Genomic DNA, 17,328 nt, shown 5'->3' with positions numbered 1-17,328 from the left:
CGCATAATGGATTTATGATCTAAAAAACTGAAGCTCAGTGTCACTTAGCTAGTTAATTCCAGGGCTGGAACATGGGCTATCTGTAAATTTGAGGTTCTTGCTTTAATGCAAAAGAATTATGCATCAGGTGTGCACCATGTTGGTTGAGGAAAAAGAAGTGGCATGGTGTCTTTACTGCCCCTGTGTCTCAGGTTTCTCCACCTCTCCCCTCCCCGCCCTTCCCACTCTGCCCCCCGAAGCCCCCCACCAGCTTTACTGCTCTCATAGTGCCACCTTGTGAGTTCTTTATTCACAGTTAATTCTGTGATAGTTCTTCCAGTGATCTGGTAGGTGGTGGAAATAAGTTACTCAACTGCCTGAGAAGGTCAAATTTCGTTGTTTAATGATGAATCTTGTTGTAGCCCTAACTGCCCACTAAAAGTAAACTTGTAAGGACTGTAAAACCTTGTTAGCCCACAGCCTGTAATAGAATGGACAGATGCCACCCTAGTTATGTCTTAAGAAATTAAGAAGCTTTTAGGTGTTTAATAAATGAGAGTTGAGCCTCCCTTTCTGGGACCCACCTGAACCACAGTCTCTGAGGGGGTCTTGCTGCATTCACAGATACCGGGTCCATCCGCAGTTTACAGACAGGTGTGGGAGAGCTGCATGGGGAAACCAGATTCTGGCATGGAAAGGACTACTGCAATTTCGTCTTCAAAGACTGGGTTCAACTTGATAAACCTTTTGCTGGTGAGTATCATAATGGTGGGGTGCTGGTTATATTTTGTCTTTTACCTTTGAACATCTCAACAAGTATACATGTGCATGATCTAAATGCCTTTTGTTTTGCTTCCGTTTATTTTTGAAAATTTTTTAAAACTTTGGAGACTAGATTTAGTCATTAGCATGTGCTTAAGGACTTTTTTTCAGTTATAATAAGAAAAGAACATGAAATAGAGCTGAACTGTCTGAAAAATCCAGATTTTTATAGGCACATTTTTGGGGCAATAATCAGTAATTTTTCAGGAAATGGTGGGCTCCCTTTGATCATCTTGTATTCTGCTTATTTCCTGCATTTCCAGCATTAGAATGGCATATTTTCAGATTATCACTGGGTTTATATGTTTAAGAGGAGATAGAGATGGCATTGCCTGCCATTGTTTCAACAGGATAAAAAATAAAAAATATAATATCAAATACACAGCCTTAGATAATTTGTACCAACTCACATCTTGCCATGTCTAGTGATTATCTAATCCTAAGTGAAACGGAAACATATATGGGGAAGTGCCTGGGAGACTGTGTCCCTGAATGTGAAATCTGTTTCCCTTGATTATAAAAATGTTGTTCTATGCAAGCCAAGAAATATATACCTAGTGGGCACTAACCCACGTTTCCTTTTAGTTTCATAGTTGGAGTCAGAGAGACTTTGCCCCAACACTGAAGTTAATGACTGATCCTTGCCTGGTGCACCTGGGCAGATTTCATTGACAGGTACTCCACGCCCCGGATGCCCTGGCATGACATTGCCTCTGCAGTCCATGGGAAGGCGGCTCGTGATGTGGCACGTCACTTCATCCAGCGCTGGAACTTCACGAAAGTACTTGGATGTTGCTATCATGATTTATCCACATGAAGAGAGGCAGGCCTAACTAGAGAAGAGGTTTAGAGGAGGCTGGTGGCAAGAAGAGACTGTTGTGGCCACAGCTGTGTCACTGCTCTGCTGTTGGCTGCATTGATGTCTGGGTGCCTGGGCATCTGGGCAAAAAAAAAAAGGGAAACATTCCCGAATGTCCACACCATAGACAATTCAGAGTGCCTAGGGACAGGTGCTGCTGTGTGGGTCCTGATTTTAACCTTGTTAACATCTTGGACACAGTGTTGACTAAGCATTTAGTAGCCTGGGCTCGGTAGTCATTTGCAGGGCTGTTATAGGGGGATAGGAGCCTGGTTTAGATGAGAGGGCTTGAGCTTTAAAGTCCCATCCAGTTGGATGGGACTGGAATTGCACTGGGTTTATATTGGTACAGGATTCTGAGAGCTGGTTCTGAGCAAACCAAGAAGTATTAAGAAGGTGGGGCCATTTTCCTTTTATCCAGATTGTGTCCTCATTACTTGTAAGAACTTGACATAACATTCAAACCTACCATTCATAAGTTAAGTACGTATCATTCAGGCCAGGCACGGTGGCTCACAACTGTAATCCTGGCACTTTGGGAGGCCTAGGCGGGTGGATCACCTGAGGTCAGGAGTTCGAGACCAGCCTGACCAACATGGTGAAAACCTGTCTCTACTAAAATACAAAAATTAGCTGGGCATGGTGGTGGGTGCCTGTAATCTCAACTGCTCTGGAGGCTGAGGCAGGAAAATCACTTGAATCCAGGAGGCGGAGTTTGCAGTGAGCTGAGAGGACTCCATTGCACTCCAGCCTAGGCAACAGAGCGAGACTCTGTCTCAAAAAAAAAAAAAAAAAAGTACATATTCAGGTGTTATTAAAGTTTCATTTTATTTACTTGAAGTGATAATGAGGCATGATTCCCCTTGGTCATTTGGAAAAAGAATTTAGTTTTATCAACCACTTAGAGTCTGACTTTGTTTTTCATTCACATAATGATTATAAAAATTTAGTGGACATTCTAATTAAAATTTTTTAACAAAAATTTAGGGGAGATGGATGAATAAACAAACGGGGTGTTACTTTTAACCTGCTATACTGGCAAAGATAAAAGTCTCTGCTGATACCTGTAGTTAGGTTTGAGGTGGTTTTTGTGGTGTGCTCATACATGCTACCCCAGGGAGGATAAATTTGTACAACACCAATAAGTCTTTTTTAAAGTATGCAGTCTTTGATCCAGAAAAACTATTTCCAGGTATTCAAACTGAAGCCATAATCCAATAAGGTAATTTATTTTGATATGGCTTCTAATAATTCAAATAAAATTAGAAATAACAGAAATCCTTACTAATAGGAATTTATTAAACAAGTGATTCTTTTATACCATTTTACTATGAAGTTATTAAAAATAATGATATCCCACTATATTGCTGCGGCAAGATATCTAGAACATAATCAGTAAAAAATTAGTTTATAAAACAATAGTCTCATTTTTGCAATTATAAACTTCTGTAACTACAGATTATATTTAACCTGTCTTTACAAATATAAAACAATATTTCCCCTACAAAAGGTAAAAACAGGACTGTGAGAAATAGAAAACAAACACAAATAATCTGTAGCCCTTCACTTAGAAATGTCCACCATTTACATTTTCTTCTTCTTTTTCAAATTAACCTGAATTTCTTTTCTTTTCTTTTTCTTTTTTTTTGAGATGGAGATTCACTCTTGTCACCCAGGCTGTAGTGCAATGATGAAATCTCGACTCACTGCAACCTCTGCCTCCGAGGTTCAAGTGATTCTCCTGCCTCAGCCTCCCGAGTAGCTGGGATTACAGGCGCCCGCCACCATGCTTGGCTAATTTTTGTATTTTTAGTAGAGATGGGGGTTTCACCGAGTTGGCCAGGCTGATCTCGAACTCCTGACCTCAAGTGATCCCCGCTTCTTGGCCTCCCAAAGTGCTGGGATTACAGGCGTGAGCCACTGCAGCCGGGCATGAATTTCTTTTATAATCACAAAGTAGGGAGAATGAATCTTTTTTCTCATTTGAATATTTTATCCTTCTTCTTTATTTTAGATTATGAAATCAAAATATCGGTCCCTTTCTTATCCTTTTCTGCTTCCAAAGTCTCAAACAACAGCCCATGAGTTGAGATATCAAGTGCCTGGGTCTGTCCATGCTAACGTACAGGTAAGTAAGTTCTGGCTTTTCTTTTTGACAAAATGCTACTGAGTAAAATTATTGTTATTGGACCAAGGGCCTATTATATTGGCTTCAGATTTTTCAATGACTGCTTTTCTAAAGCAAAACTAAATGGATCTTTTAATACTTGTTATTATATTTCCTATGTTAAATGGATTCAATTCAGTCTCTTTTTAAAACTCTTATAAATATAATAAATGCATGTCCTTAGAAAAGGCCACAGCCAAGGCTATTCCTGTAATTCCTTCTGAAGTGACCCTAGCAACATGATACCCAGTAAACCTGGACCTGATACTGCCTAAGCACCAGGAATGTGGCTGAAACTTAGCAGCTAGGAAGCTAGTTGTAGTTCAGTCTAATTTTAGTTCCTGATTAACCAAATGTCTTCTAGAGGCCCTTTTAATGGAATAAGGAATTTGCTTAATAGAGTCACAACAGTTTACCACATCCAGTTTAAGCATCTCAAACTACAAATAAGAAAATTCAGACCTAGTGGGGCTCTGAGGCCTATCTAGGGCCGGCCAGCTAGTTATCAACAGAGGTGGAGCTTGAAATCCTAGTCTGGTCCAGTGTTACCCAATCTGCTTCCTTTACCAACTACAGCTCAAATATCTTGAGATCATGTGGGGACAGAAGTAGGATGGGCCACCTTTGGCATTGCCTTTTGTTTGAAGTCATCAATATGGGCATCAGAAGAATTGTTTAAGTAAAGTCCAGCAGTCTGCTACTGCTACATATCATCAGTAGGGACCATCAGTAGGGACTTATATAATGCAGACATGGATCCTAGGGAATGTGATTATATAAATGAAGTGCCTAAATCAGTTATTTTGCATCGTGTGCAATTGGAGGTATGTGTATATAAGAAATAAGACATTTCAGACTGTAGATCAAATAATAGAACTTTTTTTTAAAAAGGCTAGGTGTGGTGGCTCCCACCTGCAATCCTAGCACTTTGGGAGGCCGAGGCGGGTGGATCACCTGAGGTCAGGAGTTCGAGACCAGCCTGGCCAACCCTGTCTCTACTAAAAGTAAGAAATTAGCTGGGCGTGGTAGCGTGCGCCTGTAATCCTAGCTACTCGGGAGGCTGAGGCAGGGGAATCGCTTAAACCCAGGAGGCAGAGTTTGCAGTGAGCCGAGACTGCGCCACTGCAGTCCAGCCTGGGTGACAGAGTAAGACTCCATCTCAAAAAAAAAAAAAGAAAAAAAGAGAAGCTGCTTGAGAGAAATATCGGCAGCAAATATTAGTCATCCCAGGCTAAAAAGAAAACTAATTTAAACTCAGAGGCATAGAGATAGCTATGATTTATATGTAAGTTGATGAATATTTTATGAACCTGTTTAATTTTATTCTACGTAGAGGAGAAAAAATTACCCATGCTAGAATATAAAATAAGAAACTTGTTATTAGGAAAATAAGAATTTAAGATTTGAACTTGCATTATTATTGACGTGGTGGTCAATTTTTCAAAGTTAGCTGATGTTAATAAGTATCTGTTGAAAATGGATTGCTGGGAATTAAGTATTTTTGTAATCAATGAAGGAAGTTTTAGCATAGCGTTGCATATGCATATATTTTCCACGTCACTGTTGGTAAAGACCTGACTCACATAGTCTCATCCTGCTGCCTGGTGAGGTCAATAGAGACTCTATAAAATGCTTCTCTTTGTTCGCTTTTTCCGCATCACCGATGTTGTGTGAGAAATGACACTAGAGTGGGTGTGGTGGCTCACGCTTGGAATCCCAGCACTTTGGGAGGCCAAGGCAGGAGGACTGCTTGAGCCTAGGAGTCCAAGACCAGCCAGGGCAACATAGTGAGACCCCATCTCTACAAAAAGTTTTTAAAAAATTAGCCAGGCATGGTGGCACATGCTTGCGGTCCCAGCCACTTAGGAGGCTGAAGCAGGAGGATTGCTTGAGCCCAGGAGGTGGAGACTGCAGTGAGCCATAATTGCACCCCTGCACTCCAGCCTGGGCAACAGAGCGAGACTGACTCAAAAAAATAAAATAAAAATAAAAACTAAAAGAAAAGAAATGAGACTAGATCTGATAAGCTCATATGTTAATCCCTCACATGTTCAGGTGGCCTGGACTCAGGAATCTACAAAGCCAAGGATATTTAACAAGATTTACTCACTCATTCATTCATTTATTCAGCCAACATATATTTACTAAGTGTTGTCCGTTTGCATGGTGAAGTCATCAAAGCACACTTCGCTGTCGAGAAGGCAGACAGCAAAGGAGTTCTTTGCCTCTGGAAACTTAGTTAGCTGGGGAGAGATAGCTGAGATGAATAATTCAGTTACAGTGCAAGGTACGGTCTCTGAGTAAATGCTGGTGTGACAGTAAGGACCAGCATGCTATAAGAGTTTGGAAATCCAGAGGGACAGAACTGGGTGTCCACTCTAAGGAATAATCCTGCTTGCTCAGAAGACAAGAGGACTGACTGCAGTAACCCATTCGCTCTTAGAGAGGCACTGATGAAGTTAGACAGCATAAGGCCAGGGCGGGGGCGGGGTGGGGGCTGCACCTGGAGTGCTGGCCTAGTGAATTTGGACCTGGTCCTAGAAGTGCTAGTGAACTTTGGATGTTTTTTTTTTTTTTGATTGGGCAAGAAGCATGATACAGGAACGTTCAATGAAGATTAATGGAGGAGACAGTTTTCCAAACTGAATTTACCTGTGAGATGCTGATAACTGTTCCACAAAGATTTCCATGTACAGATAAGGTTTTGCAGAATTCTTTAATACAGGACTCCTTAGCACCTTTTTTATGCTACAGTGTATTATAAAACCACCAAGAAGGAATATGATGTGCGCATTTCCCAAGCTTATTTGACATAGAATCTCTTGTTTTATGCATTCTTATCTGTTTCCATCTTTCCAAACAAATACCTTGAGACCAAACGTTTATACACATGAAGAACTTATTAGACTAGAGAGATAATGAGAGCAAGGGGACAAGAGAAGAGGCTATTACAGTAATTCTGACATATAATTAAGTCCTAAACTAGAAATGAAGAGAAGGAACAAATAGGAGGTATTTTTGAGGAAAGAGACAAAGGGACATCACGACTAGGAACTAACTGAAAATTTGGGACAGAGGAAAAAGTTAAAGATAGTTTAGTGTCACAAAGTCTCCAAAGAACCATAGGAACTGTGTCATGACTGATGGGCCAGGGCACTAATTGAGATCACCAAAGGACTCAGGTAGCTCCTGTAGTACATCTAGTTCTTGGTAATATAAATTTTGCAGCATGATAATGGGTATATAAAATGGGTATATAAAAGTGTCGCTAGGCAGTGCTGCTGGAAGTATCCAGCTAAATATAATAAAATGCATTTTAACACTAACAAATCATAAAAGCACACAAGGTGGTGTGGTATGAAGATTGTATAGCAGCATGTGGCCTCAGTATGCCATTACCCCTCCCTGAGCCCAATTTTGTCATCTGAAAGACTTATGTTTGGTATGAATCTGATCTGAGTCCCTTCAGACATTTAAAGGGAAGATTTTCATTCATTGTCTTTCATACATGAGGTATCATTCAAAGTACAGGTGTTAATGACTTTCTATTTAATCCTCCTGCTATAGTTATGATCCCTCACAAAATAAAACTCAAATGGCCACCACAGATACACTTCTTAATTTTTAAAGTAGTTAGAATGACATTTATCACTAAATAGAAATAGAAGCCATTGCTCAGAATTTGTACCTTGATCATTAAACTTGTTTCTATGGATCTTTGAAAGAAAAGGAAAATATCTAAGTAAATTAAAACATCATAGGTACATTTAGCCACATGGCAGTGGTAAATAGGACAAAAATTAAAAGGAAGGATAAGAGTTAAGAAAATAGGACATCACTGATGAACTCTTAAATTCCAAGATTATAAGATTATAATTTATTTTATTCCTCTGGTCCTGAAAACCTGCTATTTCTATAATTAACTTTTTGCCATCTCAGTGCCTAAAGTAAAATCTCCTACAGACTGGCTGGAGTTAAGGCTGTAAGTAGGGAATGAATTGCCCACTTCAGGAACTCATGTTCCTTGCAGCTTCAGGCCCTTGCTTAGCTTTAGGACCGTCAGCCACCCAGGCCTTTTCTAGACCTGTTCTCAGCTTTATATTTGTAAATTTGCATTGATTTTATTAAAGAGGCCTCAGGGTATTTGGAGTGTCATGATCTCAAGTCTTCTGTTATTTCTATGTGTTTGGAACATTTCATGTCCTCTCGTCCAGCTCTTTTGAAATACCAATACACTGTTGTTAACTATAGTCAACCTGCTCTGCTATTGAATACTAGAACTTATTCCTTCTAACTATGTTTGTACCCATTAACCATCCTCTCTTTATCTCCACCCTATTCCCTGTACCCGCCTACACAAACCCTTCCCAGCCTCTAGTTTCTATCATTCTACTATCTACTTGCATGAGATTGACTTTTTAAGCTTCCACATATGAGTGAGAACAAGATTTTAACATAGTTGACTGTTCATAATGTAACTTAGAAGCCACAAGCTTGTTTAATTGTGAAGAAAAATATAAGGTAGCAATTAAGGGATAGATTCTAGAGCCAGACTGTGTTAACATCTCAGCTCTGTGACATACGAGCTGTGTAACCTCGGGAAAATTACTTCACTCTGCAGTATGTTTCATTCATTTAAAAAACATAAATGACAGTATCTGTCTCACAGGATTGTGGTGATGTTTAAATTAATACATGCAAAGCATTTAGAAGAGTATACCAGTTTGAGTTCCATCAAAAACAGCCTTCAAGCTTTCGCTAGTGTTTCAAAAGTTTGCAACAGGCTGGGCGCAGTGGCTCAGGCCTGTAATCCCAGCACTTATGGAGGCCAAGGCGGGTGGATTACTTGAGGTCAGGAGTTCGAGACCAGCCTGGCCAATATGGCAAAACCCCGTCTCTACTAAAAATACAAAAATTAGCTGGGCATTATGGCGCATGCCTGTAATCACAGCTACTTGAGAGGCTGAGGCAGGAGAATCGCTTGAACCCAGGAGGCAGAGGTTGCAGTGAGCCGAGATTACACCACTGCACTCCAGCCTAGGCAACAGAGCAAAACTCGTCTAAAAAACAAAAACAAAAAAAGTTTGCAACAAAGAAGTTAACATTTCTCTGGGTAGGTCACCAAGCTAGTTCTAGATAGAAATTTTTATGCCATAAATCTATTGGAATGGGGAGAAAGAGTATTTGACATAATAAAGTAAATAATAGATAAAATTCAAGTTATTCTTTCTTCTGGAGAAGGGCACCTAGTTATTAGTTTTTTTAATACAGAAACATTGGTCACACGCCACTGGCAATTCCAGAGGGGAGACACAGCCAGCCAGGGAGAGGGGAGCTATGGCAGGCAGTATGGATGCCTGCCCACCAGCACGAATTGCTGCTCCTGAAAAAGTCATCTAGACCTGACAGCTGACTTCAGCAGCTTCCACTGTACTTTTAAAAGAATCTTGGATGTTTCCCCTCAGTGCTGGGCCTTCTCAGAAGCCTGCCAAGAGCACTCAGAGAAGACAAGGCAGGAAAAGGCATGGGTAGCAGGAGGAAGTGGGAGAGATGGTCCTGAAACTGCTTCTACACAGAGAAGGTGAAGGAACTAGAATAAACTCAGTTCCAGAATGGTCTTAATGGCATTTGAGATATATTATAAAGACAGAGGATATTTGACATGTCTATTAAGCTGAAAGAAAATGCTGAATGCTGTATCAGCATCAACATGGGGTCAACACATGGGAACAACCCTTTTTAAAGCTCATAGTAGAAACCATTCCTTGGACAGTCATGCCGAGAATTCCTGCCTATATGGAAATAACTCTACTGGAATAATGTCTTCAGTCCTACTTATGGGAAAAGAAGGAAAGAAGGAAGGGAGGGAGGAACAAAGAAAGGAAGGAAGAAAGAACGAGAAAGAAAGGAGGAAAGGGAGAAAGGAGAGAGGGAGAGAGGAAGGAAAAAAAAGAAAATTTTCAAGAAAGTATAAATAACATCCAAATTATACCACTGAAAAAAAATTGTTTTCACACTTGGAATAAATGTCCAAAGGATATTCCAAAGGATCTGTTAGATCGGAAAGGACAGCAAAATGTTTTGTATCGCAGAATGGTGTGAGAGAATAAAGTAGATAGGTGAAAAATAAAGTGAGCAGGTGGGGGTGAAAGGAATCCACCTTGTCCATTTCCATGGAAGTTATTTACCATGGGAGTTGTTTTCCATGTATGGGCCAGGCCTTCATGGACTAACACGTTTGTGAGTGTTACTGTGGGTCTTGGCTAGAAGAGCTGATATGAACAGGGCATTTGCTGTGTGCTTGGCACTGTGCTAACCCTTTGTGGATTATCTCATATACATTCAGCAGTCTGTAAGCTAAACTCCTGTGCAACCTGTTTCTACAGATGAGGAAACTAAGACTTTGAGAGGTTAAAATAACGGTAACTAGTGGGGGTCTAGTGCGGTGGCTCATGCATGTAATCCCAGCACTTTGGGAGACCAAGGTGGGCAGATCACCTGATGTCAGGAGTTCGAAACCAGCCTGGCCAATGTATTGAAACCCCGTCTCCACTAAAAATACAAAAATTAGTTCGGCATGGTGGCATGGGCCTGTAGTCCCAGCTACTCAGGAGGCTGAGTCGGGAGAATTGCTTGAACCCGGGAGGCAGAAGTTACAGTGAGCAGAGATCACGCCATTGTACTCCATCCTGGGCATCAGAGACTCCATCTCAAAACCACAAACAGTAAGTGGTGGGGATGACTTGCTTCTGAGCAGTTTGGCTTCAGTGCCTGAGGTTAATTAGCTATGGATACTGTTTCCAGTAAGACCAGGATGGTTGTAACCACTGGGGCTCCAGCAGAGCAAAGTTTCATGTCCTGTTTGCCTTTGGGTATCACCTTCTGTTGCCACAGCCCCAAATCCATCCCTAACTCTCCTTTTGCTTCTTTCTGGCTCCCAAGAGCACCCAACTAATACTGTGTTTCCTAGGACTTCTTTCACCTTAAGTCCTATTCTTCAATAATTATCTTTTCTTTCTGTCCTTCAGCCTCAAAATTAACTTTTCTCTTTTGTTCAGGAAAGGAATCATCCTATGTGAATAACTACACACTGTGATATAAATGGCTGACACTCAACTAGAAAAGTGGCTATGAAAAGAAAGAGCTTGATAAGATGAGACAGGTTCTTGAACTAGGTCAATTTCTTGATGCTCCTTGCCTGCTGTTCTCAGTACAGTCTGGAAGAAAAAGGCCCAACAATCACAGGCTTCCCTTCTCTCCCCGATGCATACCACTTGTGAGCTTCTATACAGTTGGCCTCTGCTTGTGGAACATATAAAAAGTGCTTTTGTCCTAAACAGTCTTTGTTCCATGATTGACTTGGAATCTCAGGGAAATAAAAAGGAATTCATATATGTGCTGAATTTATAGGGAATAAAAGCATTATGATGAGAGAAAGGAAGGGAATTTGGGACAAATACTAAGAAAGATCCAAAGGTTTTCCTTCAGAAAGAAATTTCTGTTATTTAATCCATACATTTGACTTGGGCCCATAGGATGGAAGGTGATTAGGGATTGTGGTTAAAGAGAAGGCTATATTTTAGGTTAAAAAGTAAGTCATAGCAGAAGGAAAATGACTAGTCCAAGTTACAGCTTTGAGGTTAAACCATAAAATCAGAAATATGCCATTTTTTATATATTTTAAAATTATGTATTCAAACTCGCGGTTTGAAAAGTATAGATTAGATTTGATTCCCAGCACATTTGGGACGGTAAGATAAGCTATATTTTTGCATGTGAGGGAACAGTTTGAGGGTTATCTCAGTTACATTGGTTTAAAACAGAAATGCAAGACAAGTTGGTGAAGTCAGTGAAGAAAATGAAGAGAGTAAATATTAAAACAAAAGGAAATCTCAGTGGCAATGGAAAAAGGTGAAAAAATAAAACAAAAGGAAATCAGTCAAAATGGGTGATAATGGTTTGGCTCTGTGTTTCCACACAAATCTCACCTTGAGTTGTAATAATCCCCCACGTGTCATGGGAGGGACCCAGTGGGAGGTAACTGAATCACGAGAGTAGGTCTTTCCCGTGCTGTTCTTGTGATAGTGAATAAGTCTCATGAGATCTGATGGTTTTATAAAGGGCAGTTCCCCCGCACATGCCCTCTTCCCTGCTGCCATGTAAGATGTCCCTTTTCTCTTCTTTCGTGTTCTGCCATGATTGTGAGGCCTCCCCAGCCATGTGGAACTGTGAGTCCATTAAAACTCTTTCCTTTATAAATTATCCAGTCTCTGGTAGGTCTTTATTACCAGCATGAGAACAGACGAATACAATGGGTTTGACTTGTTTGACTGTTGATAAAACTTCCTAGGCCATCAAGCATTTAAAGCAGTTAAGTTGATTTTTATATAACCTCAGGGTTCCGTGCCTGTAGTTCAATGGTCTAGGCAGAGCAAGAAGGAAATTCGTATTTTCCATTTTTCTTGTGGTGATAGGGAGATTTTAACTAATTAGAATAGTAGTAAATGAATAACAATCCCAAGTGATTTTCTTCATGCGTTGCTCGAAAGATATGTTTCAAGTTTAGCCACAAATGATGACATTTTTTAATTAATGAGTTTTTATTGTGAGTAAAGGATACGGGGCTTGGACTCAGGAAATGGGATAGATGATGCTGAAGCCCCTCAGGAGGTAGGAAACCCCTCATACTTGATGGTTTTGCAGGTATCAGGGAGCCCCCTCCACTTTTTCTTATTATGCTCTCCCACAGGCTGATACATAAAATGGTCTTTTTTTTTTTTTTCTTTTGAGACGCGGTTTCACTATTGGTACCCAGGCTGGAGTGCAATGCTATGATTTCGGCTCACTGCAACCTCTGCCTCCTGGGTTCAAGCGATTCGCCATCTTCAGCCTCCCGAGTAGCTGGGATTATAGGCATGCACCACCAAGCCCAGCTAATTTTTGTATTTTTAGTAGAGACGGGGTTTCGCCATGTTGGCCAGGCTGGTCTTGAACTCCTGACCTCAGCTGATCTGCCCACCTCGGCCTCCGAAAGTGCTGGGATTACAGGTGTGAGCCACCGCCCCTGGACATAAAATGGTCTTCTTTTGGCTTGAAGCTTTAATATTTTAAATACTTAAATGCCTACAGATAGAGAAACATTTACCATTATCCTTCACAGAAAAAATGGCAAATATGTGACCTTCAGGCGTCCCCTTCCATGAAAGCCATTGAGGATCAATCTCAGAATTCTTCCCCAGTGCACCTGCTTTCAAGAATCGCCTCTTAACCCAGCTGTCCAGGAAGCCACTCTGAATCTATTAGACTTCATGTGCAAGCTGACATCGATGTAATTCTTCTCATGTGTATCTTATGTGAATGAGTTTATTGAATCTTATGTGAATGAGTTCATTGAGTCAGAGCAACTTTTGAGAGTGAGAAAGGAAAGAAAGTATAAGGTTTTTGGATTTGAGGGAAAAACTCAGATGTTACCAGCAAGGGTGGGTTATAAACTTTGCCTATAACTTTTTACAGAGGTAGACATACTGTATATAGAATATCTAGTACTAAGTGCCACATACCATTATTATCACTTTGTGTTTGTTATGCCATTTTTTTCTTCACAGCAGCTTTAGGGGATGGGGAGAGGTCTCAGTTGTACAGTGGAGGAAACTGAACCTCCACGATATTTAAATTATATGTAAATGCTCTTACACTTTGGACAAGTCATTTAAACATCATGGAGATTCCGACCGGGCGTGGTGGCGCACGCCTGTAATCCCAGCACTTTGGGAGGCTGAGACGGGTGGATCACTTGAGGTCAGGAGTTCAAGACCAGCCTGGCCAACATGGCAAAACCCCGTCTCTACTAAAAATAAAAAAATTAGCTGGGCATGGTGGCACACACCTGTAATCCCAGCTACTTGGGAGGCTGAGGTGGGAGAATCACTTGATCCCAGGAGACAGAGGTTTCAGTGAGCCAAGATCACGCCACTGCACTCCAGCCTGGGCAACAGAACAAGATTCCGTCTCAAAAAAAAAAAAAAAAAAAAACAAAAAAAACCCTGGAGGTTCACTTCTTTCCAGTGTAATCTGCAATTGTATACACTGCCTCCAGAGTTGTATAGAATTACATCAGGATAGCATGAGAATCTTCTCAAAGTAGCCTGCATTTTCAGTGCTATGTTCCTTAGTAACAAAATTAAACATTAATTTGAGTGGACTAAGAATTAAAACTTCTATTTCTTCAACCTTTGTTTTTTCTACCTGATGAATAATAATGCAGCTCCTTGGAGATGATGTAAAATCATGATATTTTTCCAGTATGGATAATATTTATCTAAATTTTCCTTATGAGTTCTCTTCTATGATATTTAATATATTCATGTTGACAATTAAATTTTGAAATTTTGTTGCACATATTCATCTGATAATTTTTTTAATGCTTTGATTGGCGATATTTTGTAATAAATACCTCATATTGGATAAAGAAATAACACTACTGAGGATGGCACAGTCAGCGATTTTTAGTAAGTGTGAGTTTTGGATTTAATGGCCTTATAGTTGCAACTTTAAAGTTATTGATTTGAGCAAGAATGTTTCCAGGCCTTTTATATACAGCAGACATAGAACTGATTATGTATTGGATCACTTTGTATATTCCTAATGAGTATGGGACCATTCTTTTTATTTTCAATATCAGTTGACCTTATAAGGGACAGTTTTAATATTCATTTCAAACCAGAAATAGCAAATATTATTTTTATAGTAATTCTGTGTGTCATGCTATTGTTTAAGCACCTACTATATGCCAACATCATACTGCAATGCTAGTTAGAATGTTGGAAAAAAGTGATGACCAATGGTTGCTGAGTGTTGAGAACACCTTCTTTCCATGTTCTCTCATCCTTTCTTCTGTGCACAGCCACAGTCTGCTCTGCAGCATCCCTGACATGACCTGCCACAGCTCAAACACATCTTCTAATGCTCATTAATATAACACTTATAATCACTTAATAGATACCAGGCCTCCTGCTACACATTTCACGGTAATTCACTTAATCCTCTCTATGACCCTATAAAGTAGAACTCCATTTTATAGAACAAAAATCTGAGGCACAAAGAGGTTAAGAAACACGATCAACAGCCAGTAAATAGTTGAGCCAGACTTTGAACCTAGACAGTCCTGCTCTGCATCAGCGTATATAACCTATATTCAGGTGTCTGAGCGAGAAGAAGCTCGAGTAATCCAGCCTGGACAGGTGAGTGTCTGCGTAGAGCGAGGCAGTGTGAGCGATGAGAAAGCAGCAAATCTGAGAAATCCTCCAAAGAATAAACTGAAGTAGATGTGAGATTGAATATAGACGCTAAGGAGAAGAGGCATGCCAAAGACTAATAGAATGATGGTATGCCCCTGGCCAGTGGGGTATTTGAAATGGGAAATAGTTTAGAGAAAAAAGTCAGGAGCTCCACTTTGATGGGTTTAATCTGAGGTGATGGGATCAACCCCAAATTGACTGGCATGCCACACACGTGTGATGAAATGGCAAAACAGTGTGGCATAGTAGAAAAACTTCGGATATGGAATGACAAAAAGCAAGTTCAAGCTGTGTTGCTGATGCTAGTACCTCTGTGACACCATGCAAGTTTCTTTGCTTCTCTGAGCCCCAGTTCTCTTTCCTGTGATTAATTTCCTTTATTATGCCATTAGAAAGTTTAGACTAAAGTGGCGTGCCATGGAACAGACAGCTATTAAAGGTAGAATGAAGATCACATGCCAAATGAACTACCTTTTAGAATGTATTAATCTGAACAATATCTATTTAGGGGAAAAGGAATAATCACATTGTTAAGTCAGAGCTAGGATGGCCATACCATATGGTCCAAACCAGTACCCTTTTAAGAGTAAAGATGGGTGCTCTGAATAAATGCACCAAAACAACAGGGATTGTGGTATAATTGAGGGACTGTCATAGGAAAGGAATACAAATGGTTACCATACTCACAGCCACCAGAAGAGGTACTTCTGAAATAGTCTTTGTAGAAACCACAATTTGTGGTTTCCAGTTTTGAATGAAAATAATCCTGGATGAAAGAGGGTATATTCAGGATGTGATTTCCAGCTGAGGACCTTCCTTATGGACTACATCCAAGGACCAGTTGCCCCCTTTCTCCCCTCTTCCTTAGCAGCATTCCCCACCCCACTACTCTCCTTTGGTTCACACATGACACTCAAGCCACTGTAATCATTCAGTCGTCTGGAAGAAAAAGGAGTGACTTCATTGTATTAATATATCTGATGTCCTCTCCATTGCTAATACTTGTTCATTTCTGATTGCTCCCTTGTAGTTGCTCCGCTCTGCTGCTGATTGGTCTGCTGGTATAAAGTACCATGAAGAGTCCATCCACGCCGCTTACGTCCATGTGATAGAGAACAGCAGGCACTATATCTATATCGAAGTAAGTCTTGCTCATGTAAATTCGTGTGAGAAACTGCCTTCCCATAAATATCATGCAGAGATTTCAGGGTCCCCAAACTTAGGACCCGTCATATCAATAAGTATATTTTGAGGCGTGAAAAGTGCTGGAGAAGCTCTGGTTCATATCACCTGAATTTTGACCTCCCAAGCATACCTGGAACTGGCTCTGCATTGTCATTAACTCAAGATTCTATTGGGAGTCTCACAAATCTTTGCTGTTAAAATGCATCATCAACTCATTGTAATAGTATTAGACAGAAATACCCCAACATGGATAGGTAAGTTTTGATTTCGCTTGGGTTGGAGGGTTTAAGTGTGAAGCAAGTTCTATTTCAGGAGAGCACACACAGGGGTGAGTTGCTAAAATAGAGACCACTGGATGCCACTGGTTTGGGCATGGCGGAGTAGGGAGAGCGCAGGGAAAAGAACGTGGAAAAGGAAGATGTGAGAACATTAAGAGCAGGTACCACCTTCTTCAATCCTGTGTGAACTACTATTGATTTTGAAGCTTTTTTTCATCCCAGAATTTTTAGAGCATATGAGAAAATCTGGGGACACTGAGATTAGTTTGGGAACTTAAATTACTCTTCAAAGTGAATATAAAAATAGTTCAGAGAACTTGAAAAACCCTGAGAAAATAAAAAGTCACAATAATGGAAAAAATAAATCATAGCATAATTTCCTTCTTTATTCGAGTCTTTTCTTTCCCATTGAATTTTTTAAAGGTAGATAGGGGAATGGGTTAACTGAGGAAAACCATTCTAGCCCTGTTTTTCTTCCCCTTGGGTCCTGGCCCTCTCCCGCTCTGCACAGCAACAATTCGTTAGAGACAAGCAGGGAAGAATTGGAGCTTTATTTGTTTCATGAGCCTGGCTAGAGAAACCTAAGTTAAATATAATATATTAGCTGGCTAAATGCAGTGTGGTATCCTGAATGGCATCATGGAATAGATATAGGACATTAGTGGAAAATGAGCGAACTCTGCATAAAGTCTGGAGCTTAGTAATGCTATTAGTATTATTAATTTCAACAATTATACCATA

General features: G+C 40.3%; 1 protein-coding gene across 3 annotated transcripts in view; it reads left to right on the top strand.

The window, feature by feature from the left end:
* PLD1 (phospholipase D1) overlaps window positions 1–17,328 on the top strand; it is a 209,754-nt gene that overhangs the window by 132,495 nt on the left and 59,931 nt on the right. For all 3 annotated transcript variants that reach the window (XM_063704354.1, XM_055381467.2, XM_055381468.2), the window contains 4 exons: window positions 604–732; window positions 1,464–1,582; window positions 3,675–3,788; window positions 16,155–16,265. In XM_063704354.1, coding sequence (XP_063560424.1) covers window positions 604–732; window positions 1,464–1,582; window positions 3,675–3,788; window positions 16,155–16,265 — 473 coding nt within the window. The remainder of the gene's footprint in view (window positions 1–603; window positions 733–1,463; window positions 1,583–3,674; window positions 3,789–16,154; window positions 16,266–17,328) is intronic.

Source organism: Gorilla gorilla, chromosome 2, assembly GCF_029281585.2.
Source record: "Gorilla gorilla gorilla isolate KB3781 chromosome 2, NHGRI_mGorGor1-v2.1_pri, whole genome shotgun sequence".
NCBI lineage: Eukaryota > Metazoa > Chordata > Mammalia > Primates > Hominidae > Gorilla > Gorilla gorilla.
The sequence above is the reverse complement of the archived record's forward strand: the minus strand, read 5'-3'. Positions and strand labels throughout refer to the sequence as shown.